Below are 25345 nucleotides of genomic sequence, written 5' to 3'. Positions count from 1 at the left end.
AATTTTAAAATAATGAGTTTAACAATCTAGTGTTGAAGATGACACACGACAACCTTAACAAAAGGCATGTAATTTTATTTTTATGAAATTATTTTTTCATTATAAATTATCTATTTACATATGACTTTTTATTAAATAAAAAAATTATATTTTCCTAATTTATAGAATAATTAATAAACGCTGTTGTAACCCATACTTTATTTTGGGATCATCAGAAAAGGGCATACTTTTATATGCATTTACATATATTTTTTTAATCAAGCTCGATTGTAAATTAGTAAGTTTCAAAACCTATTCGAGTTAATGGCTGGTTCAATTATAAGGTCAAATAAAAAGTTGGCACCAGACCATTGGGGTTGATACATTTGAGTATCATGTCATATGTTAACGGCAATAACAACATTTTCTATAACTGTACCATACTAAGAGATCTCATTCATTTGATTTGTAACTTGCTAGCTCATTATTCAGAATGGAGTGCACTTATAAGGCTATGAATTATAAATATTTATAATTAATTAATAATATATGTTAGTGTGTACAGTATGTGCGCTTATATCTTTTCTTTTCTTTTTTTACTTTGCAAGGACTACATCCTTTGACTTTAGTAGCTGATTTTATTAGTCATTTGAAGCTCTATTCTCATGAATTTTTCATACATGTTTATGATGTGATGATGACATATTATAAGAATGAAAATAGCTTAGAATATTTTTTTTATCCCTCGTTTGAATGAGGACGTGTTTGTAATTTACTTAACTCTTTGGTAGATAATTTATATTTGATACAATTTATATGATACCAATATTAATTGTCAATACTAATTCTTCTTATGTGATACCAATATTTTGATACCACTTATTCTAATTGAGTGTGATCAAAATCTTTATCGCTTCCTTTTCAGCATTTTAAAAAGGAAAATGATAAATCATTAATTTAAAATTTTTCTTGATTCTTATACTTTGATAACAATTTTGATAATTAATATTCTTCTTATTAAATTATACTACATATATTTCGATATCATTGTTCTGATTTAGCATGATTTTTATTTTTGAACCTCCTCTCAAAACATTGGGAAAGGAGCATTTTATATTATGTATTTTAGTTTATTAGTAGTTTTGATTATTTGTAGCATTTTTTATTATCTATTATAACTTATTTGATACTACATATTTAGTGTTGGACAACAAGAAAATAAATTATTGGCTTGCCTCATAATAGTTGGAATATCCAAAATTACTATAATATCATGACCCATGGCATCATAGACTTGAAATTGAGATCCATAATTTGGGATGTATTTTTAGATTGTGTTTGAGCTTTAACTATCCTTTTAAACCTCATGGTCATGAAAATGTCTTAAATGTTAATCGTGTCAAATTCTAAAATATATATCACAATTTTTAAATTCTAAATTATTTGCTTTAGTTTAATTGTAGTTTTGATTATTAAAAATATTTTTTTATTACCTAATATAAACCATTCGATACCATGTGTTTTGATGCTACTCATTTTAATTGAGCTTGATCCTTACTTCTATAAAGTAAAAAAAAAAAACAACTATTACACCCATAATCTATCTCAACTTTAGCTCTAGGAAGAAGGTAACATAGTAACATTAATATTATTGTGAATATTTTTCAATAAATCTCACAAGAAGAAGCATCCTTCTAGAATTCACGATCACAATTGGTAATAAAAAAAACAATGCTTGTTTGCATAATTGATATAGTCAAAGTTAAGGTTTGTATCAAATATGGAATTCCTATATTGACCCTTTTTAGACCATGGAAATAGTTGGCTTTTGACTCAATAATGGAGATGGTTAATTTTAGACAATGATTAAGTAAATAGACTAGTCTTGCCTCTTTTAATTGAAGAATAATATAGTCTTGTGTTTTAATGCAATTTTGCTATTGATCTATCTTCTGTGCATGTGTTTTCTTTTTCTTAAGTGTTAACTCTGGCTAAAAAACTTGCCGGGTTGAAGAGGTAAGTTCAAGATCTTTCACACTAATTGTGAGAAAGTGGCACCAATGGACCATGAACATAGCATGAGCAAATGAGAAAATAGAAAGCATGATAGAAATATTATATATATATAATATATATATAGACGCCACCACCACCATCAGATTGTTGTAGTAACTAGTGTTTGCCTAATTATCTAATATATACCTGACTTTGTACTTCTATTGTTACATTGAATAATGTTTTCTCTTCTATCTAAAATTGATACTAATAGTATATCTTTGATATGACTATCAACTAGGTCAAATTCAAGTATTGTTGAGCTCAATTTAGAGTGAGCTTTCCTAAAGATATTTTTTTTACATTTACATGAACTCAAATTCAAAAATATGCTCAAGAGGTTATCACCCCTTTTACTAAGACTAACATCTACTGATATTGATAATATATCTAATTATACATATCATGTTATTGTCTAATAAACAGAACTACATGATTGAATTATCTTGCAACATCCCAATTTTTATTTTATGATTTAAATAATATTATGATAGAATTATTCTATATATAGTTATTTAAATAAATATAAATTTAATTAAAAGGAGTTAAATCCTGAGGACTTAATTTCGAGATATGATTTTTTTTTTACAAGTGAGAATAAGTAAAAAGTTTTGCTTAAAAAAAAAGAAGGGAAACTCAACCTAATCTTTTGAATTTTTAATCTTAGAAAATAAAATAAGACAATATACAATATATATATATATATATAAAATCAAAATGTGTAGGGGTTGTTTGTATTTAAAAAAAAAAAAAGACAAAGAAAGAAGATATAAAATGAAAGGGGGAAAAGGGGGGAAAGGCTATGGCCTGATGATGGCACGTGGGCCTTGGCCCACAAACCAATTAAAATACCCCCTTCAAACTCCATTTCCTTCTCCTTTCCTGCGCACGACGCGATTCCAGTGCGGGAGAAATGGGAGAAAAAACTGAGCCCGCGGGTAAGAGAATTCTTGGAAGAGGTCTCATAATAAGATATTTTGAAAGTGATTTTTAGTATTCTAAGACAAGATATATATTTTAAATATTTTTTTAGTCATTTTATTCTTCTAGTTTCCGATTTCTTGATGGGCAAAAATTTTAGAGTTTGGTAGATTTCAAATGTTTGGATGATTTTAGCAATTATTTAGATTTTAATGGAGTCAAAGAGATAGGAATGAGAGTTTGTATGATTTAGATTTATCCAAATAATTTATTTGATGAGTTAAAGCTAGGTTTTAATTAAGAAAATAATTATTTATGAATATGGTAGTGATATATTTCAAATTTAATGGTTTATTTTGGGTTAATGGAGTTCATGTCAATGATTAAATGGATTGATTTTAAGGTTTATTATTAAATGTGAATATTAGTAATTTTTGTAGGCATTTTACTATTGGAATTTTGAGACTAAGAATGACTTGAGGAAATTATTGTTGTTTAATAGCTCTAATGAGTGAAATGAGGTTATTGAATTATAAGAATGTAATTGAGATGAAGAAATTTATTTGTGATAGTAAATTTAATTTTTTAAAGAAAATACAATTTAGAAAAAACTGGAGTTTCTTTGTGATAATTAAGAGTTTGTTTGGATTTAGAAAATGTTTTTAAGGTATTTAAATGATGATTGTGGCTTAAGTCAAGCCCTAGATTTTGGGATTTAACTAGATGTAAAAATTAAGGTTCCCAAGAGATTAATTATGGTGACAAAAAATTTAATGGGTATATTAAAAGCGTGGTGTAAATATAGGGGTGATTAAGTTTAAAAGTTTAAGTGATAAGATGGGTGTTGGATTAATAAGGATAATTAATCTAACCCTAACATTATGTTATATTTAGTGTTTAATCATTAATATTAATTATGCTTGTTATTAAATATTATGCAGAGCATGGTGTTAGCGTGTTGGTGGAATTAATAAACTTGTTCAGGGAAATGTGTTTACAAGGAGCAAAGGTAGCCCTTACTATCATGTCATGGTGTGTATTGTGATTAGTTGTATGTATTTTATTTCAATTAAATGTTGTTCGCATATGTATAATTATTGTTTGGAAATAAATTGCTAGTGAGATTAAAATATTGATACATACATATATATATATATAATATTATGTTAGTATGAAATTTTTGAGGTTGGAAGAATGTAACATTGTCTGGAATTCATATTTGTTTGAAAATTATATATGCATCAATTTTCATATTTGACTATGTTTAATGGATTATAGGACTTTTATAGGATGTAGATTATTGTATTGTACTGTTTTGGTCAAGTTGTTCGTCCCAAATTTTGGCTCTGCTTTAACTTTTTTTTTTTTTTTGATAGGAGGCTTTGCTTTACCTTGCAGTGTTAAAGATTTGGGAAATGATGTTTGGGCCCTAAATAGATATTGTGAACTTTTGCTCAAAAAAAAAAAAAAAAGATATTGTGAACTAAGGTTTACAGTGAAAAGTATTGTGCATCAAACTTGGGCCAAGAATGGAATATATTAAATATTTTGGGTGATACTTGAATCACTATATTTGAATATTTGTTGGAAAAGAGAAGCAATCTTTATATGAAATTTTTGTCTGGGAACTCTGATTTCATATTGTTTTAGGTTTTATAAAGAAAAAAATTGCAATTATACTCTATTAGAAATGAGACCCTATTATATTTAGTAAACTATTATTTACTATTGTAGGACTTGTTTATTAAGTTAAAGTTTTTTTATCATAGTAATCAGTTTTAAATTTGTTTTACTTAATTAAGGAAAAGTCCTTTTTCTACCATGGCAAAGTTTATTCAAGCATGTTTGATTTTTTTTCTATCATGATAAATTATGTTTCTGCTATGGTAGCATTTTTTAAAAAAAATAGTTTTCATTCTTCCTACTATATAAGCTTTTTAAAAGATAAATTTTGTCATTTAATTATCATGATAGCCAGGGTGGGTTTTAATAAATATTGTTTTTTTTTAAAAGTATGGTGTTACACATCTCACTTATCAGGTGGGATCTCCTACCCCATTCTACAGGTTTGTACATGGATAGCCACCAAATAGGACTTACTTAAGACTCTGTAAATAGTGCAGCTTCCCATTCCCATAACATATATTATTTATGTTTGTTCCCGTTGCACATATATTTCAATAAAAATAAAATGTTCTTTATTTCTATAAACTCATATACAATGCAGTACAAAGTGCTTTTAAATAAATATAAATGGTAAAACTACCCAACATGGGTTTGAAATGACCTAAAACAAAACTCCAAACCAACAACAGTCACAACCCATAAGAATATATTTTGCAGGCTATGGTAGGTACAATAGCACATGAATAATGCAGAACACGAACACTGACACAAGAGGGAAATTAGTAGAAGTAGTTGAGAAGACCAACTAGTGTAGAAGCAATGAGAAGTAAGAAAGTGGAAGAAGACATAGCAGAAGATGATGATGGAGTCAGATTAGTAGTACGCCCAGATGTTGATGATGTTGTTGATGTTGATGGTGGTGTATTAGTATTATCCACTGGTGGAGATGATGATGATGATGGGGTTGTGTGTCTGATTCAGGTGCCTCTGAAGGTGTCATTGGCGGTGAAGGCATAATGGAAGGCACTGCATCATCAAACATACAACAACATTATATTATGCTTATTTATCAGTAATCCCACACATACACATGTTCATGTGAAATAGTCTTGGCATGTCTAATAACATGTTTGGAGTGATATTTAGGCTTGGTTTGAATGAAGAGAAAAGTAAAAAGAAAATAGAAATGAGAGAAAACTAGAAGAAGAAATTTCCAAAATGGTAACTTTTTTTATTATATTTAGAAGTCTTCTCTCTTAATTTTCCTTCCTCTCTATTTTTCTCCTATACAAAAGGTTAGTATATGTTTGGATAACAAAGTTAATCAATTTTAAAGGTCAAAATTATGATTTTGTGAAAATATATGCAAGTGCCTCTGTTACACGTAAAATCAATTATGAACTCATAAGTTAAAATTATAACTTTCTTAAAAATATTCAAACGTTCATTTATATCTCAAAATTAATTATAAATCTAAATTGTGATTTTTTTTAATCCGAACACCTATTATATTTATACCTGTCAAGATGAATTATAAACTGAAAACTATGATGTTGATAAAATTTATATAGTTTTGGAAAATTTTTAAGAAAGTATAATTGAAAGGTTGATTGAATTGAAGAATACCTTGAGGGCTAGGAGATGGAGTGAATCCAGAGGGAGCCGATCTCGGTGAAGGAGATGGGCCAGAGATGCAGGTCCTGTGATTGATATCAATTAACATCAATACAAAGATATGGAATATAAAATTTATAACAAGTCATATTATTTTTTTAAAAGGAATAACATGACTTATTATTTATTCAAACTCAGAGTTAAAGTGGGGAAAGAAAATGTTATATTGGGAAATACCTGGTGCAGGGAGTGGTGAACCAGAGGCTGGGGGAAAAAAAAAAAACAGAACATGAACTCATTAGCTTTCTCATTTGCTTCAATGAAAGATCAAAGCTAACACATTGTAAGCGATATTAAGAGAAGGGTAAAATACCTTTGCACTGAACAGGGACACGTGGCATGCGACAGGCACGTGGTAGGGAGATGGCTAATGTTCTGTTAATAGGTAATTGGAAGGGAACACTACCAGTGACTATGAGGCACAGACAGTCCATGCCTCCGCTGGCGAGAGACTTCAGAGAATCACAGCACTGTGTTGTGGGCATGGAGGATCCGCCGGCGCTGCTGTTCGTCAGGTAGTTCATACAAGGTGTGAAGGTATTTATGATCGATGTGTTACATGGGGAGCTAATCTGACCACTTGCCGGAGCAACCATCACTGCAACCATCACCACGGTGGCCACCACCACAGAGAACCACCTTGGCTGAAAATGCTCCATATTACTCTGTTTTGTTCTGTTCTGTTGAGATTTTTTTTTTTGGCTTGTGGGGTTATGGAAACTGAAAGTGAAGCGATCAAATTCAGAAGTATTTTTGAATTTTGATGGTTTGGGTGAGAGAGAACGTAGAAGGGTTTGGATTTTATAGAAGGAAGTGGAGGGAATGGTGTGAGGGGAATGAAGTAGAAGTTGGTTTAGGAGATCAACCACTTCAAACTAATCTGTTCCAAGTGGAAGAATTTGAAGTAAGTTGGTAAGATTGGTATACTCTGTTTTTTTAGCATGAAATTGGCATGTTTTAATACGTGAACTCTTGCATAATTTGTTTTTTTTCTTTTATTATGAAGAAAATAAACAGATTCTAAATTAAATTACAATTAAATATTATTCCCTTCTGTATTTATAAAGTAAATAAGAAAATTTTTTATCCTGTATAAGGCATGTCTTTGCATCATTGAGTTTTTTTTAAATTTTTTTACTTCTTATTAAATGTGAATAGAGAGAAAATATGTTATTAAAGTATCTAGTATTCTTCTTACTACAATATAGGACATTAATAACTACTTTATAATTTTCAAGAAAAATTAGATGAAACATTAAATTTTTTTAAAAAAATCACTCCTTCTGTTAAAAAATGCAAGGTACTTTTTGGGGAGTTGGATGTTAAAAAATGTGAGGTATTTTTAGTTTTGAGATGTAATCATTGTTTTTTTTTTCAAAAGTGCCTCTATTAATAATGACTTTACATTTATTATAGGGTGTTTAATAGGGATAAATATGAAAAGATAGGGTCAGTTTGAAAGTAAGTAACTACTTTATTAGAGGGTAAAATTCAGTTAAAAATATCTTATATTTTTAAATGAAGGGAGTAGATATTTTCAATTATATCCTTAGTAAATATCTTTTATATTTGCCTTAACAATGATAATTGAAATTTCAATGTATCATTTTTTTTTCAAAATAGATTAATAAATAAAGGAGAGATAAAGTTAAACAAGAAATCATAAAAATTGACTTATGGCTTATATTTTGAATTAAGTAAGGTTTCTAAAAGATATCATCTAAAGGACTAAAGAGTATATCTAATAAGGATAAAATAAAAAATTATTAGAATTTTGGACATGATTAATAAATTTTAATAAAATATATTAAAAATAACTTATAAATAAAACCAAATGGAGTAATTTTTTAAAAATATTTTAATATTTTTTATGTGTTAAAGATTATGAATTGAATAGATGCTAAATGCAGTTATTTGATTGAATACATAAATACTTGCTACTCCTTCTATTTTATATTATAAGACACTTTTAGATAAAATTATATATGTCAATAAAGCCCATTACATACATTTTACAGCAATATTTTTTTAAAATAAATAAAATTTTTTAAAAATGTCCTTCGTTTAACACTCAATTTATTAAAAAATATTAAAAAGAGAGAATATATGAGAATGATAATATTTAAAAAAAATATTATTAATAAAATATTACTTTCATTAAAGTATCTTATATTTTAAATGCTGAATCTTCTTAAAAGTATTTTATAATTTAAGACAAAAGTAATATTATATTACGTGGAGGATGAACAAGGTTGACTGCTTGCAAAATTAATAAAGGGAAATAGGGCGGCAATGAGAAGTCAAATAAGATTGCGGTAGTTGAGCTGTGAATTAATGGGATCAGTTAGATAACCGAAGATAAAATAATTTGGATTAGTTTTGTTTGCGTGCTCTACTTTGCAACAACTCATCCAATTTAATGTGAACTTGCCAACAATCTCCATGTTGGAAAACCTGCTTCATGATTCTTCATGTGATTATACCTTATGAAACCACATATCCACCATAGATTCTTGTCTGTCTTACTTTGCTTTAAGCTAAGGGTTTGGTGAACCCATAGTTTAGATAAGTTATATTTTTCAGGTTAAAAGAGTGCTTTTGAATATTATTTAGGTAAGATGATAAAACTTTTACTTCCTCATGTTTGTTTTAGTTATTAATTTTGACCTTCAAATCTAATTTTATTGACGTAGTTCTTTATATTTTTTTCAATTATTAATTTGGGCCTTATTGTTTAAATAAGAAATACCACTATTAAAATTGGTTGGCATAGCTAACATATTATTGGTGACAGTCATGTAGAGTAATGAAAAAAAGGTTAATTATTTAGGGACAGAAAACACAAACTCAGAAATTTTGAAAAATAAATTAACAAAATACAATGTAAAGAAAAATATTAATAAAAATTGAACTTATTTGAAGGCTAATTTATTCATTCTCATTTATCTAAATATATGTGTCAAATCATCAAAATACTTTACATATTGAATTAATTTGATAGTAAATTTATTTTTTAAAACTTAAAGGAATAATATGAAAATTTAAAAAAATGTAAAAGATCAAATCAATAAAAATTAAATTTGAGGGATCAAATTGGTAATGAGACAGAGTTGAGGGACTACAAATTTTATTTTCCCATATATTTATTAATAACTAATAAATAAAGTTTTCATGTCAACATCGAAATACAAATTCACATTTTTATGGCCTCTACATCTCCTAATTATCAAGGGGCAGTAAAGCCGAATAAAACCAATCAAACAAAACTAATTCAATCAAAACCTAATAAAATTAATCATTAGTAAGGTTTGGTTTCATTTTATAAATTAAAAAATCAAACGGTTTGGTTCAGGTTTTGTTTTGTTTTTCTTTGAAACCTTCACCAAACTTGAATTATATCTTTTTATATTTTTAAATGTATTTTTTATAATTAACATTATACTATTAATTATTGTTTATTATTTTAAATTTTAACCTCAATTAAAGTCCAGCCCAAACTCAAAATACTTTAGTAGAATCCCTAATCTTACTTTTCTCAATTTTATTAATTGCCTTTAGAGTCAAATACAGTCTAGAAAAAGGAGAGGTGTTTTGTCATTGCCAATTGAAGAGTGAAATACTTCACATCCATGACTGCAACTGGTTGATTCTTATCTGTTACTCTTTACTGTCTTCTATTTAAATTTATTAGTTTATCAATCATCATGACTTTATGCGGCCATTTGCATATGTGACTATTTGCTCCTATATGATTTTTATAGATGCGTCCAAACATTAGTTTATCGGTTTAATAGTTTATTATTTGATTGCTCATATTGTAAATCGTAGGAGGAATTGTTGCTTGACTTTGTGGCATATTTCTTCTTTGTTTTATATTATTACACCGTAATTGGGCTCTCTTGCCTTTGTGGTTCAATATCAGACTGGTCAAGCGGTCATTGTATTTGGCTATTTGTAATGACGTTGGCTTGAGAGATGGTATCTCCTGTTCTCCATGCCAATTTCTATTCCTTCAACCAACAGGAGTTGTTCCGAGTGATAAGCAGCTCGATTTTATTTAAGCAAGGTCTCGAGTTCGAGCCTCGTGTATGTAGAAAATTCTCGTTGGGAGACTTACCCACCATGCTAGGTGCATGACGTGGGTCGGATCCGGATATAGTTGAGGCAAAGCTTTGATAAATCGGGTGGGCTACCAAAAAAACATTTATTCCTTAAAAAAAATTACAATTACACACCGTATATAATATAGTATATATAGTTAATTAGCTGGTGACCAAAGTGGATATCTCGTAAAAATGCACTGGGAATGAAGATGTGTAAGCAATTGAGATTTTAAAAATTATTAAATAGTATATGTGGCCACGTGGATGGATGGAGACTTAGAGAGTAGGGACTATAAGGGACTACTTGAAAAAAATTAAATATTTTAAGCCAAAGGGACCCCTCACCTTGTGACCTTATAACTTGTTCAATAGTTAAAGCATGTTATTTTGTTATTATTATAAACACTAGTATATTATATAAACTATAAAGCATACATAAACACTAACTAGTGGTATGAATATTAATAATTTCATTATGTCAATGCACAGGAAATGCTTCCAATATGAGTGAAAAGTTGAGATAAATCTTGTAATCGATATTGACAAAGAGAAATCAAAGAATAAAAGGTTAGACGTAACTAACAATGTTGCTACCATCAATGCTTCCGTTCCATCTAATACATCAAATCAAGAGAAGGGTGAAGAGATTGATAAGGAGAATGAGAAGGGAAAAGAGAAAGAGGAAAGAAAACAAGAAGACATAAATTCTACTACAAGTAAAAGAAAAACATCTAGACCTTAGTCTTGGGTGTGGAGTCATTTTACTTTAGTTGAATGTTGTAATCCTAAATTTCCAAGAGCTAAGCGTAATTGGTGTGGGGTAGGCTATGCATGCCATAAAAAAAAAAAAAACAAATGGAACATCTATTTTGGCAATGCATCTAGAATCAAGATGTAAGAAAATCAAAGTTGGAAATAAAGATCCAAAACAATCTCTACTTGCTTTACAACAAAAGAAAATGGAGGATGGACATGGCCGTGGAACTAGTTTGAAAGGAATAGCATTTGATTTTAATTCTTGTAGGTAAGCTTTTGCTAAAATGATAATTGTTGATGAGCTGTCTTTTAAATTTGTTGAGGGAGAAGGATTCCAATATTTTATCAGTGTTGCATAGCCTTTATTTCCTCTTCCGTCATGCTTTACAGTAGCTAGAGATTGTTGGAATCTTTTTTTATTTGAACAAGCTAAGTTAAGGAGTGCATTTTCCAAGTCTCGTCAAAGTGTTTGTCTAACTATTGATTGCTAGACATATATACAGAGCATGAGTTATTTATGTCTTACTAGACATTTCATTGACGATGAATGGAAGTTGCATAAAAAAATTTTGAATTTTTGTCAAAATTGCTGACCATAAAGTTGATACCATTAGTGGATTGATAGGAAGTTGTTTGTTGTTGAATTGGAGGATTAATAGTGTTTTTATCATTATAGTTGATAATACTTCATCTAATGATATTGTTATAGCTTATGTGAAAGATAAAATATTTGATTGGAATGGTCACATAATGAAAGGAGAACATATGCATGTCAGATGTTGTGCATACATTATGAATTTAGTTGTCAATGATGGGCTAAAGGAGATTAATGAGTCTTTTACAAAGAATTAGAAATTTAGTTCAATTTATTCGTGCTTCACCAACTCATTTTCTATGTGAAGCAAACTATAATTCAAGATTGGGATAAAGCATGTGTTTTTGTAAAGTTCTTAAAAATCTTTTGTGTCACTAAAAATGTCTTCGACTCATTATTTGTAACATCATCTCAATACTTTCATGACTTTTGCTTGATGGCAAAATCCTTGAGAAGTATGTGTGAAAGTGATGATCCTTTGTTAAGTTTGATGGCTATAAAAATGAAAATAAAACGTGATAAGTATTGGGAAGATGTGAATAATATGAATATCATGATCTTTATAGCAGTGGTGCTTGATCCTAGGTATAAATTAAAATTTATGAAATGGAATTTAAAGAAACTCTACAATGAAGACATGGCTGAACATTATACTTGGCAAGTGAAAGAGTTATTTATCAAAATGTATGAAAATTACAAGGCTTTTCATGGCATAAAGAAAAGTCCAACCAATATTCAATCAAAAAAATAAGAAAGTTGTTTCTCATGAAGAGAATGAAAAAGATTCAATTGCAATGAAGTTTGACAAAGTCATGAATGAAGATGATGATATTGAGAATTAATTAAAAGTGGACCTCTACTTGGTGGAAAGTAGAGAGAAAATGTGCAACAAATAAGCTGCTTTTAATATAGGGGGTCATATACTAAATGAATATAGAAGCTCATTGAGTGCCAAGACTGTTGAAGCCTTTGTATGTGCACAAAATTGGTTTCGATCTACTCCATTGTCATGTGATATTGAAGAGAAAGTTGAGAAAATTGAGGAAATTGAGAAAATTGAGTTAGGTAATATCTTTATAAATATTTTATTTTAACAAGTTTGAAACCTTTAAATATAAATCGTGTTTACAATTTATTTGTTTATTTTGCCTTTAGATCTTAAAGTTGTCATCCTAAATGATGATGATGACTTTTGATTATTAAGGATCTCCAGTTATTTTTATTTTATACATGTAAGTACTATGACTCTTATTTGTTATGATTATTATTTTTGAATTCATATTTTCACATGTTTTCCTCTCTCTTTTTTCTCAGATATTGAACTTAACAGGCACTAGTGGCATTGGCAATTGTTACTTCAAGAATGATCTTTTAAATAATTTTAGATAAATAATTTTCCTTTTATTGATTTAAAACAATTTTTTTGTTATAGACATTAAAATAATTTGTAATGAAATTTAACTCGTTTTAACGTTACTTGCAATGCATATATTTTGATGTTTATTGATAATGAAATTTACATATTTTTATTTTCAATATATATTCATTTCCATGTTAAGAATGTGACTTGATGTTGGAATATGAAAGGAAAAAAGTCAAAAAAATAAAATTAAAACTTGATTCATATAGAAACCAAACTGAACCAAACCAACTTTAATAAAAAACCAATCAAGCATCATTTTTTGTGTAAATTGATTGGTTTGGTCTGGTTCATGTGTTGATCAAAACTAAACCAAACTATACCTTTGATCACCCTTACTTATTATACTTTCCCATATATTTAATAGATTTAGGCCGCTGGTTTAGATAGGTATAGATTACTTGGTCAAAAAAAGAAGAAGATTAGCATAGATTACTTCACTAGTTAAAACTACGCAATTTTGTTTAAGATGTCTTAACCGTTCAAATAATGGAGAAGAATGCGGGGACTGATTGGGAAGTGGGGGAAAAACATTATAATTTTCTTGACATTTACAAGACATTACAATTTATTTCTTTGTTAATGTAAAAGGTTTTGGGAAGATTTCAAATTAATATTGTCAAGTATTTTTTATATTTATGAAAATCTATATATTATTTATGCTTGCAAATACTGAAAGGTAAATGAATTATTCAGGAAAAAGAAAAGGTAAATGAGTTAACTATCTCCTCAGTGGGTGTATGCTTAAATTAAAAAAATTTACAACTGAGTTTAAAAAAAAATTGTGAATGTTAACATAATTTATGTTTAAATACCTTTATTTTTTAAGTCAATTAAATAAACCAAAATTTATTTGAATAATTTCATTCAAAAGTCAATTGAAATATATAATAATAAAAATAGACAGAAATTTTCTTTTATATATTTTTGTAACTAGTTTGATATTTTTATAGAAAAATATTAAACTTAAAATTATAATTTTTTATAAAATGTATATTAAAAATATAAAAATGCATTGATAAATAAAAAATTTAATTTTAAAAAGGTATTATTAAATGATAACATTAAAAATCTTCAATTACAAAAATTAAAATTAATTAAATATATTAAAATATCCAATAAAAAATACTATTGATATCCGAGTAATATTTAGAAATACTACCAGGAGATTTTTGTCCTTTTGAATTCACTGGGAGGACAGGCCCATTGAGTCTTAAATAGAATAACCGATTATTTAATTTTTATATCTAAATGTTACTTTTTTAAATTTTGTGGTCACCCCAGGGGATTGCAAATAATTTATCCACTATGGCTATATATACCCCAAGAAAGAGAAATTTGACAAAAAGCTTGAAAGAACATCAATGCTATGCTTGAACTTTTACAGTTTCGACTTTCGAGTTTCGACGATTCGCCAACCGTCTCAGTCTCCAATGGCATTCGCCGTTCCTTCGCTTCTCGCCTTCATCGTCGTCTCTTGTTCTCTTCTCCTCGCCGAGGCGTCGCCATCGCTACCCCCCGCGGCGTCGCCACAGCTACCTTCCAAGGCGTCGCCGGTAACGTCACCTGCACCGACCTGCACCGATGAACTCGTTTTATTTTCTCCATGTCTGTCTTACGTTGCATCTCCGCCGAACGATCTTGCCGACGCCGCCTCCGCCAACTGCTGCAATGCCTTCTATGCCGCCGCCGAATCCGGCGTCGCTGTTTGCTTCTGTTATCTTCTTCGGGAGCCTCCGATCCTAGGCTTTCCTCTTAACAGTACGAGACTTCTTTCACTGTCTTCGGATTGTCCTCTCGCTAATGGCGAATCTGCTGGAGCTCTGTCAATGAATTCTCTGTGTTCAGGTTTGGATTCTTGTGTCTGCTCCTCTTATCTTCTTGATTCTTTGGACTTATCTTCCTCCAAACTTCGGAAGATTTTCCTGCGCTCATTCCAACACATTAACAAATGTTGCGTACATTTCTTGAGAAAATTGTTAACAAATATTGCATAAAGGTAGAATCAATTAATGACATCTTTTCTCTTTTCATTAATTCACAGAATCGCCGGCTCTTCCTCCTTTGAACTTCTCTCCAACTTTAGGGCTCACAGTTCCTTCTGCTTCTAGTGGTGGGTGACGGATCTTGAAATGCTTACTCACTTATTTTTCCTTTTTAAGCATTGAAATTCTCTATAAAAAATATTGTATAAAGCTATAAATAAAATATGTAAAAAATTCAAAAACAAACATTATTCAGGACTGAAAATAATGGAGCCACAGAATTTGTATTTGTAGATAGTGCAGCAATAAATTAATTAGTTATTTCAATATTGCTATTTTTTTTTCGAGCCAGGATATTTTAAACAATAAAAATAGTTCATCTTCATTAAAAAAATGTTAGTGAAATGAGAACTAAATAGAGGTGAAATATATCAATGTGATTTTCAAGGAAAACGAATCAGTTCGTGTTCAATGACTTTTATTTTTCAAGAAATTATTAGCGGTAAAATATATCAATGTGATTTTCTTTTAGCCTGCAAAAGAAAAAAAATATAATGCGAGTGAAATGAGAAATAAATAGATTCACACAACAACATTGCTATAACTGAAACTTAAGTGGACTAAAATTGTTTTCTTGTATGAAATATAACCACAGATAAGTACAATTAAACCAATGAACCAAAATTTACTTATATAAAATCTCTCTCCCTCTTTCTCACACTCACAAGTAAATACATAAATTTTATATGCATTTTAATAAAAAAATCATAAAAAAAAGAACATTTATATTTTCACTGAGTAAACATTATGTCGATGGTATTGAGATGTGGCTCTTTCTCTGCTACCTTCTTCAATATAGATATTTTGATCCTTAAAAGAAACGGAGGATATATATATATATATATATATAGATATTATGATGTTTTTTTAATTAATGTTTTAAAATAAAAACTAGATTGGTTGTGAACCATCGGTTGATATATATCTATATATATATATATATATATATATATAACTTATAAGATAATTGTTTTTTAATTATCTTATTGTCTGTCTCAAATATGATATTATATATAGGGTCTGGAAGGGGGACATCTTCTCAGGCGACAATACCATCTAAGGGCGCCGCAGCCGGTGGCGGAGCCAGAGAGGGCACTGGTGGCATCGGAGGTGGTGGAGCCAGAGGCGGTTCCTCCGGTAGCCGTGGCAGTAATGGGGCAAGGACAAGGCCAGGTGGAGAATGGAATCCTCATGGAGTGGTAGGAGGAGGAGCAGGGCACCACCACAGTGACAGTTCATCAACGACTCAGATATGCAGGAACACAAGGTGGCTACTACTTATAACGTTAATTTTTCTGCTTATGATGTACATGTGTACTGCTGATCCAGCTTATTTAGCTAATCTTCATTCATTTCCATGTCATTACTCTCAATAATTGAACCAATCACGTGTATTAGACTTAGTTCTTTTTTTTTGGGGCAAATTAGACTTAGTTCATGGGACAACTATATATACATTACATGTACAAGAGAAAACAGAATTGTTGTTGCTTAAATACTGTAGAGGAAGATTTTGTTATTCACTTGTTGTTTGTTCAAATATGTGTGCCAACTGGTTTTTTCGTCGTTAATTTATCCTATGCTTCATTTACTCTGGTCTTTCTTTTCTCTTTGAAATAATTTTAATGTTCACTTGCCTCTTCCCACTTATATTTCCATCCGCAGATGTGTGTGTACTCTGTGTGTGTGTGTTATGACATTAGTTTTTGTGGGATGTTGTCTGCTTTTACAACATTCAATTAGAATGAGAATAATTGCTGTGTTGCTGTGTAATACATAGAGTGTAAGTTAGGCAATGTTTGATATACGAAAAAAAATGTTTTTAAAATAGTAAATGAGAATTTTTTTAAAAAAAGAATTATAACAGATGCATTTCTCATTTTTGCTAACAAAATATTTTTCGAGGCATCAAAGAAAATTCTATTATGAAATTATAATATAACAGATTGTCCACTCCCTTTGTCATCATTATGCTTGGAGGTGAAAATGTTTTGTTTTCACAAGTCAAGCCACAAGTTCGAATCCAGGCACTCTCAATCTCATACACACGGGGAAAAAAAGTTGTTTCTTCATCTGACATCTTGTATGGTTTATATAATTCGTGAATAATATATGGTTTTAAAAATTTTGTATTTGATATGGTTCATGTCTAAAAAATACCGGTATGCCTTTGTGTATCTGATATACATCGAATACAACAATTTTCAAAATTTTGGAATATATGCATGAAAATATATGTTATATATTTCAATTTTAGGGGATGGATGTTATTGGTACTTGAGTTTAAAACAAGTAATATAAAAATATTTCTAATAATTAACAAAAATATTAATTTTTTATTTTTTAAGTCTTATAGAGAAATATTTTGATAAAAAAATATAGTAATACAAATTGTAAAATATGTCATACGCATAATGAAATAAATAAATAAATAAATAAAATAAACTCCATTCTCTCATTAGCGGGAATGAGAATGATAATTCTCCCAATTCGACAATCAGAAAAAGGAAAGTATTATTGGAAACGCAAGGTGAAATTATTATCATACCTTCATTGATAAATTAAAATTACTAAAAAAATAAATAAATCCATGATGAAGAAAGATTTCAAAAAATAAGGAAATATAATTTTATTTTATTTTCTTAAAAATAAAATTTTAATCATATAATTTTTAGCAATGAATTAATCAAAATTATTATTTTGTTATTGATGACTTTAAAAAAAGTTACAGAGTCAAAAATGAAAAAAAATATATTTATACTTTAATATTTTTATTCAATATATGTAAACGATATTTTTTACTAATTTAAAAAGTGATGATAAATGTTTTAACATATTTTTACTTCACAAATATTATAGATATTTGATTATCTTTATTTTCATTCTTATATTATTTTCATTATAAAAAAAAATACATTTGTTTCCGTGAGTATATTGATTTCATTAGAACAAAACTTATTTTAACTCCTCATTTCTACTCTCTCCATTTCTATATATATATATATATATATATGTAAAAAAAACTGTATTCACACAATTTGAGAAAGTTAATTAACTATAGTAATTATATTGAAAAATAAAAAAATTAAACTAAAATATCTTATGTTAATCAACATAAGCAAATATTAATTATTTCTCATTAATGTAAATTATGAGGGGTAATTCAAAAAATATGTAATAAATGTTTATTAAAATATGTGATTTTACTTGTATAAAAAAAAAAGGCAAAAAGTGATAATTTATCTTATAAATAGAAATAGAAAAAGTATTCCCAACACTAATGGTGGGAGCACAAATGGTGGTGGTGGGAGGGTGAATTTTTGAAAAGGTGTGTCTAAGTGAAACTTAAACTCAATACCTTTAGATTTTTCAGACATTTTTTGATAAGGGTATAAATTTAATCATAAATTATTTTTTAAGAAATACTAAGCAGCTTATACCATGGTGCACGATAAATTATTAACTCATAAAATTAAAGCACTTGGCACCTTTTATTTACTTTTAAAAAATTGACGTTTATTAATGTAGGGCCCGCGTGAAAAAGTCCACACAAGCAATCTTCATCTCTCTCTTGAATTGCAACAAAACAAGAAGACACACACACGAACGCATTACACACACACTCGACCATGTTGAGATCATTGTGAATGATCAAGGTAACAGAACCACCCCTTCTTACGTAGCTTTCATTGACATAAAGAGTTTAATTAACAATGCGGCAAAGAATCAAGTCACCATGAACCCTCAGAACACCAGTTCGACACGAAACGGCTCATCGAATTGAGATTCTCCAATGCCTTTATTCAAAATGACATGAAGCTCTAGCCTTTTAAGGTTGTTCCTGATGCCCGTGACAAGCCCATGAAGATCGTTCATTATAAAGGCAAAGAGAAACGTTTTGCCCCTGAAGAGATCTCCTCTATGGCCCTCACGAAAATGAAAGAAGTGACTGAAGCATTTCTGAGTCAAACCATTAAGAATGCAGTCATCATCATGCCTGCTTATTTCAATGATTCATAAAGGCAAGCTTGATCGTATGCTTGTACCGCTTCTTCTGCCATCTCAAACGTCCCCAGCCACACCCTCCTCTTGCTGTGCAGATGAGAACAATAGATGAGGACGATAATGGAGGAATTTGTGCTTCAGAGAGAGAGAGAGAGAGAGAGAGAGAAGGAAGGGCCAAAAGAATGGTGCATCAGTGAGTTATACATGTTTTTTTAAGTCAAATAGCTGGTCAACAAATGGACGTTTGCTCGTATAGATGAAAAGGTATCAACCTACTACGCTTTTCCTAATTTATGTTTTTTTTTTTTGCACCAATCCATATCCATAATATAGAATATTCAATGTTTATTAAAAAATAGCTTGTGATTAAATTTGTAACTTCACCGAAATTTTTTTTATAGCTATTAGGCCACGGATACATTTTAACGATAGAATACAAATATTTTATATAACAATTAGATTTAAAAATAAGAACAACAATTTAGTTTTACATAAATGATTGACAACTAGGCTTCAAAAATTTATAACTCCTCCAAAATATACTACAAAGCACTAGATCCACAACTCATCAACAAATAATATTTTTTTGGCACAACAAGTGACATTTTAAATTGATAATTTCGGTCTTGTGAAATACAAAGTAAACTTGGCAAGTTAACATCAAGGCTTCGCTATTGGTGTTATTTTCTTGTCAATTTATTAGTATCATTTTAACATTTCAAGTTTCAACAGAGGCGGATCCTCATGCGGGCTCATGAAAAAAAGTTTGTGTTTTATTCAAAATCACACGTACTTTCACATGAAACAAGTTATTCCCCTATTTAAAGTTTTGAATTCAAGTATTCTGTACGTGAAGGAGAAAACATTGGAAAGCTCTTACAAATTGACAACTGATTTGGCTTATATTCAAATTGGTCAGGATTCCACATGGTTCGTTATTACGAAAAAAAAAAAGAAAGACATTTTTTAAGGCATGCACAAGTAGACTCCACTAACGGCATAGATTATCTCCTTTGACATATCGAGAACAAAGTATAAATTTTTTCCAACTAAATTACTACATATATGAGTCGAGGTTCAAACCCTCAACCATTTGCTTAAAAGACGAGAGCTATAAACTCGTGCAACTTTAGCCGGTTGAAAGAAAGAAATTAAAATCAAGTATGCTTCATAAATTGCCACGTTGTCATTTCATGAGAAGCACTAGTCCAGAGATAAATCGACTCAAGTCACAATTTATACGCTTTCAAGTAATTCTACACCAAGATTTGCAGACATATCACAACACATCTTACCATTAAAGTGAAAGAAGCTGAAAGGGTAAAAATAAAATGAAGTTTGGTGACTAACTTAAGCTGGGGGAGCAGAAGCTTCCTTTACCGATTCGCGCCATGCATACTCTCTTGCTCCATCCTTATCAACGATCTTGATGACAAAGTTTGGTGGGGCCACAACCAGCCTGGATCTTATTTCCAAGATGCACTTATCAACCAAATCAATTGCTTCCTCCACTGACATTCCACTATGGAAGTGTCTGTCCATCATTGAGAGTGAAAAATAGGAGCCATAGCCAAAAGCTCCCTTCTCAACCTTGTGAAGTGAAGCAATGTAGTCAATATAGTAGAGGGAAGGGCCTGTCTCTTTGTCATAGCCAGCAAGAAGGATGTTCACAAAGTATGGACTCTGAATCAAACCAAATTCATAGAGAAATTAACTCACATCCATTGTTAAGGTGATACATTAACTGCAAATAGAATTTAAGCAATAACAACTTGTCACATTCACAGGCATACCACTTCTAAATCATACATAAAAAACAAGGGGAAATTGCATGTAAGGACCTTTCAAGAAAGTTATTCACAGATAAGGATCAATAACAAGTCACCATTTGGGAAAAAACAAGTCCCTATTTCTATTTTAACAATAAATAATTCTGTGTTGGTCCTTATTTACGAATAACTTTCTTCAGCAGTCCTTGTATACAATTTTTCCTAAAACCAACTCAAGCTACACGGGTTTGGAGAATAAAAATCTGTATCTCACTTTTCATTGATGATGGAATATATAGTGCCTTGGGGGCGTGTGGTGGGTTTATATGTCGCCATAAGCCATGAGACTAAATATACATGAAACAAGTTTTTTCTTTTAATATTTTTATTCTTCTACGAAATAAAATGCAGAATTCCAGCCAACAGTAAAAAAAAATCAATAATAGAGAAATCTTTACAGATATAACCACGCAGATAAAATAATCATAGAAGCAATGGAACACCAACGTGGGCCACTGAAGTAGGACCTATTCAGATATGACTATTCATTGAGCTATGAGAAAAATAACACAAGTAATATACAGATGAAACAATCTGGAAAGCCCTTTCCCAGTGGTAGAACAGAACAACAGAATCACATTTTCCCACAGCCATAACTGTTGGTTTTGCATAGGAATTATCTTCATCTGGCATGAGAAATATGTGATTATTCAGTCTAAAGCAAATTAAACTCAAGTGATTGCGATGTACTTGCTAACAATCTGAAACTTAATCTAAAACTTCAAATATAGTATTGTTTATTGAAACTGCAGCTGAGGAGGCACTGTTTCCATCCACCAAAATGTTTGCTGTTTTTGGAGATTCATAGGATATCTTCTCACCATGCAAAGTGAGCATCAATCATATTGTTGCAACAAAATTAATAACAAACTAAATGCAAATCTAATTCACAGTTACAGCTTCAAACAACAAATGATAACTCTTCTGGATACATTTCCCTATTGGCATAAACAAATTGTCAGCAATTTTAAATATTAATAAATCAAGAAAAGGTGAAACTTCAGAACCCAAAATATAATCTCCCACATTACATCAAAATATGATATGGCTGTGTCTCTTGCAACAATGGCTAAACAAACCAAAGTTTTTAAAGAACTGAAAAGGGAAATAGCACTCTAAAAGCACAAGTGCTTGCAGTCAAATCAACTTCGGAAGTATGGCCACCAACAATGCTGGTGCCTGGCCAAGATTTGATTTTATATTGACACTTCAGCTAATTGATACCTGACTACTACCATAAAAACCCTACATCACTACCAAGTAATAGCCACAGCTGTTCCTGCATTAATCAAGAAACGTTTCACCTACAATACGTTGGTAAACCACCAGCATTTCCACTCTGCATCAACTTTTGCTCTCTCACTACAAGCACCTCTTTTATCCCAACATCTAATTATTACTAGCCTATCAATGTTGAAAAACAAAAACAAAATAAGTCTTGGTGAATCTATAATCTTGTGGGATGCATGATATGAGGGAAATTTTGTTAACAGGTAAAAGCATTACCAAAATGAAAACTTTTGAGAAGAGTGAAATAGATAACTTTAAACCCTGTCAAGAAGGGTATAAGAAGGCTAAAGAGAACACTTTTCAAAGCTAAAAGCTTAATAAATGATAAAACAAAACGGTGTCATATAATTCATGTAGCCAACTCCACCTAGTGGGATAAGGCTTGTTGTTGCAAAAGCATTACCCAAGTTCCACAAACATGACCAAAAATCATAAAGGCTTCAGAATCATGCAGGACGCAGCAGATGCAAATTTGCATTTAAAAAAGATCCTCAATCATCACTTGTAAGGCCTAGCTAGGTAAAAAGGCAGGCCAATGCCACAAATTCTAAGTAAGATACAAATAGGCACATGCCAACAAGATATAAGATATCCATATAAGTAGCAGAGAATCCCCAAGCAAGAGGATTCATTGAAGCACAAAATATTGAATGAACAAAATTAGTATCTAGGCGGATAAACATTCCAAAAGATCACTTCAAGCAAAGTCAAGAGGGCAGCAGTAGAATCATGCATGCATCCAGAAAAAGTGTATATATATTGTTTGAGGATATATACAATGCAGTTATATATCTGCAGGTAAAAAAAATAAAAATTACTGGATGACAAGGACGATAATCACAACATGAACTGTCAATGGTACAATTATGCCTAAAATATTAAAATTAGCTTCAAATGGACTTCCTTTCTATTGCTCTGAAGAATATTTCTAGACATGCTTAAAGGCACACAACGCTTTGGTAGAGCAGGTAAAGAGATCACATACATGGAAGTTTGCTTTATTAACACTAACCAAGATAAAGACTACCACGCTACCAACAGATGCTATTCTTTCATTGAGTGAGAGTACATCACAAGGAATTTTTGTTCTGGATCCAAAATAAATAAAGAAATAATGATAGGAAAGCTAGACCTAAAATTTCAAAATTTTCTCAGATTTTCTTCAACCCAATGTGAGTGCCAGAAAGTGTACAATCCACGGGAGGCATATACTGTGATACATACGATTATTCAACACCAAAAGTCTCGGTAAGAGTAAAATGAAAAAAGTAAACAAAATTCACTTGCCCAAAACTAAGATTAAAATAGAAAAAAATTGAGACCCAGAAATTTCAAAGCTAAAAGCTGAAGCCAAAACCCTAAAACCAAAAATTAATCAAAACAGTCACATGAACAATAATAAGCAGAGATGAGAAAAGGGAATCCAAACCTTGCGCAAAGCAGTGGCAAGCTCGCCACGCGTGAAATTGGCAGCGGCGGCAGTGGTCAAAGGGATCCCATTACGGAACTGATAGAGGGCCACGTTTTTCTGAATGTACTCGGTGAATTGAACCCTGCATCAACACGAATGAATATCACAAAACAAAAATCACTCCAAAAACGATGAAACCCTAATATCAAACGAGAGGGAAGGCGGGACCTGTCTCCGGGCTCGCCACTAGCAGCGATAAGCTTGTGAGAATCGAGGACCATGATCTTGTCCTCGTTGGACTTGTGGACTAGGATGCTGTGCACCGCAGATGTATCCGCCGCCACAATCGCGAAGCCATTTCCGACAAGTCCGAATACGCACTCCATTTGCTCGATCTGCTCCTTCGATTATCTCTGTTTTTGATCTATTCCGCTCCTTTTTCTTTCCACAGATGACTCTCTTTTGTTCTCTCAGAGACAAGAGAGCCTTCGTGCGCAACAAGTTGGGCGGCAGCAAGTCCGGGTCGGTTCGGAGTCCAATGGATTCTGCCAGTACAGCCACAGGCAGTCGGGTAAGGATTACAAATAAATTAGGGACGATTACTATAAATTCCATATTAATTCTCTTAAATTCTCAATAAAATTGAGAGTAATTAATTATCTTGGATGAAACTTTAATATATTTTTTTAAATTATAGGGAAAGAATAATTGGCTGATATTTTTAACATTTTTTTAATATTAGTCCCTATATTTTTATTTCATTGTTTCAAATTTTTAAAGTTTCATATGTTTGCATCTGGCAGAGTCAAGTTTGTTTTGTCTAATTTTATTGGTTAGTTGATAAAATTATGATATAGTTACATAGTGTATGAACAAAATGGTTACTAATATTTTTGTCTATCTATCGTAAATCTTAAACTCTAAATCCTAACAACAATTGAAAATTCGGATTTCATGTCTTATTTTTTTTTATGTTTTCTACTCATTTTTTATATAGTTGAACATAATTTTAACAAGTCCATACAAGAAGTAATAGAGTTTATACATATATTAATAATCATTAAATCCTTACAAACGACACTAAAATTATTGAAACCAATATCAAAACACACTACAAGTATTGAGATCAAAAATTATATTTTTCCTAAATTATAAATAAGTTTTCCTTCATTACTTTTCTTTTTTTAAAAAAAATCCAAAGTTTAACATTAGCAAGTATAATCTAATATGGCTCATCTTTTCAAGAAAAGTTCATGCACCACATGATTATTTTATGATTAAATTTAAAATTAGTCAAAATACTATTATTTATTTTTATTTTCTTAAAATGTAAATTTCATAGACTCCTCTATTTTGTTATAATTATGTAAATTTTTTACTTTTAAAATCTGTACAAATTTCTCTTGAAATTGAAAGTTAGACAGCACATAACTCCCTTATAGTTTGGGCTAAACAACAATTTCACTCTTAAATTATAGGTCCATGAAAGTTTGAAATCTTAAATTTATTTTTTGCACATTGTTCCTATTCATTTTTTGAAAACAGTGCAATGTTATTTTTATCATTAATAAAAGTTAATTTTGAAAAAATATTTAATAAAATATTCCTAATGATATTAAAAACTGGCTTAAATAAA

At 30.3% G+C, this 25345-nt stretch overlaps 3 protein-coding genes across 3 annotated transcripts; 1 reads left to right on the top strand and 2 right to left on the bottom strand.

The window, feature by feature from the left end:
* Positions 1-5258: 5258 nt before the first annotated feature.
* On the bottom strand, positions 5259-7037 carry LOC129298294 (non-specific lipid transfer protein GPI-anchored 20-like). Its single transcript, XM_054936694.1, has 4 exons — positions 6569-7037; positions 6433-6459; positions 6208-6281; positions 5259-5607 (listed from the first exon to the last, which is right to left on the bottom strand). Exons 1-4 carry the CDS (start codon positions 6912-6914, stop codon positions 5578-5580), a joined length of 477 nt encoding a protein of 158 aa, XP_054792669.1. The 5' UTR covers positions 6915-7037; the 3' UTR covers positions 5259-5577.
* Positions 7038-14493: 7456 nt separating this feature from the next.
* On the top strand, positions 14494-16550 carry LOC129298293 (non-specific lipid transfer protein GPI-anchored 2-like). Its single transcript, XM_054936693.1, has 3 exons — positions 14494-14977; positions 15174-15242; positions 16192-16550. Exons 1-3 carry the CDS (start codon positions 14494-14496, stop codon positions 16548-16550), a joined length of 912 nt encoding a protein of 303 aa, XP_054792668.1.
* A 3780-nt stretch (positions 16551-20330) lies between these two features.
* Positions 20331-24180, bottom strand: LOC129298291 (proteasome subunit beta type-2-B). The gene is made up of 3 exons (XM_054936690.1): positions 23938-24180; positions 23728-23851; positions 20331-20862 (listed from the first exon to the last, which is right to left on the bottom strand). Exons 1-3 carry the CDS (start codon positions 24093-24095, stop codon positions 20530-20532), a joined length of 615 nt encoding a protein of 204 aa, XP_054792665.1. The 5' UTR covers positions 24096-24180; the 3' UTR covers positions 20331-20529.
* Positions 24181-25345: the final 1165 nt, after the last annotated feature.

This window comes from Prosopis cineraria, unplaced genomic scaffold (genome assembly GCF_029017545.1).
Source record: "Prosopis cineraria cultivar Desert tree isolate PC_DT_omini unplaced genomic scaffold, ASM2901754v1 PC764, whole genome shotgun sequence".
Taxonomy (NCBI): domain Eukaryota; kingdom Viridiplantae; phylum Streptophyta; class Magnoliopsida; order Fabales; family Fabaceae; genus Prosopis; species Prosopis cineraria.
The sequence above is the reverse complement of the archived record's forward strand: the minus strand, read 5'-3'. Positions and strand labels throughout refer to the sequence as shown.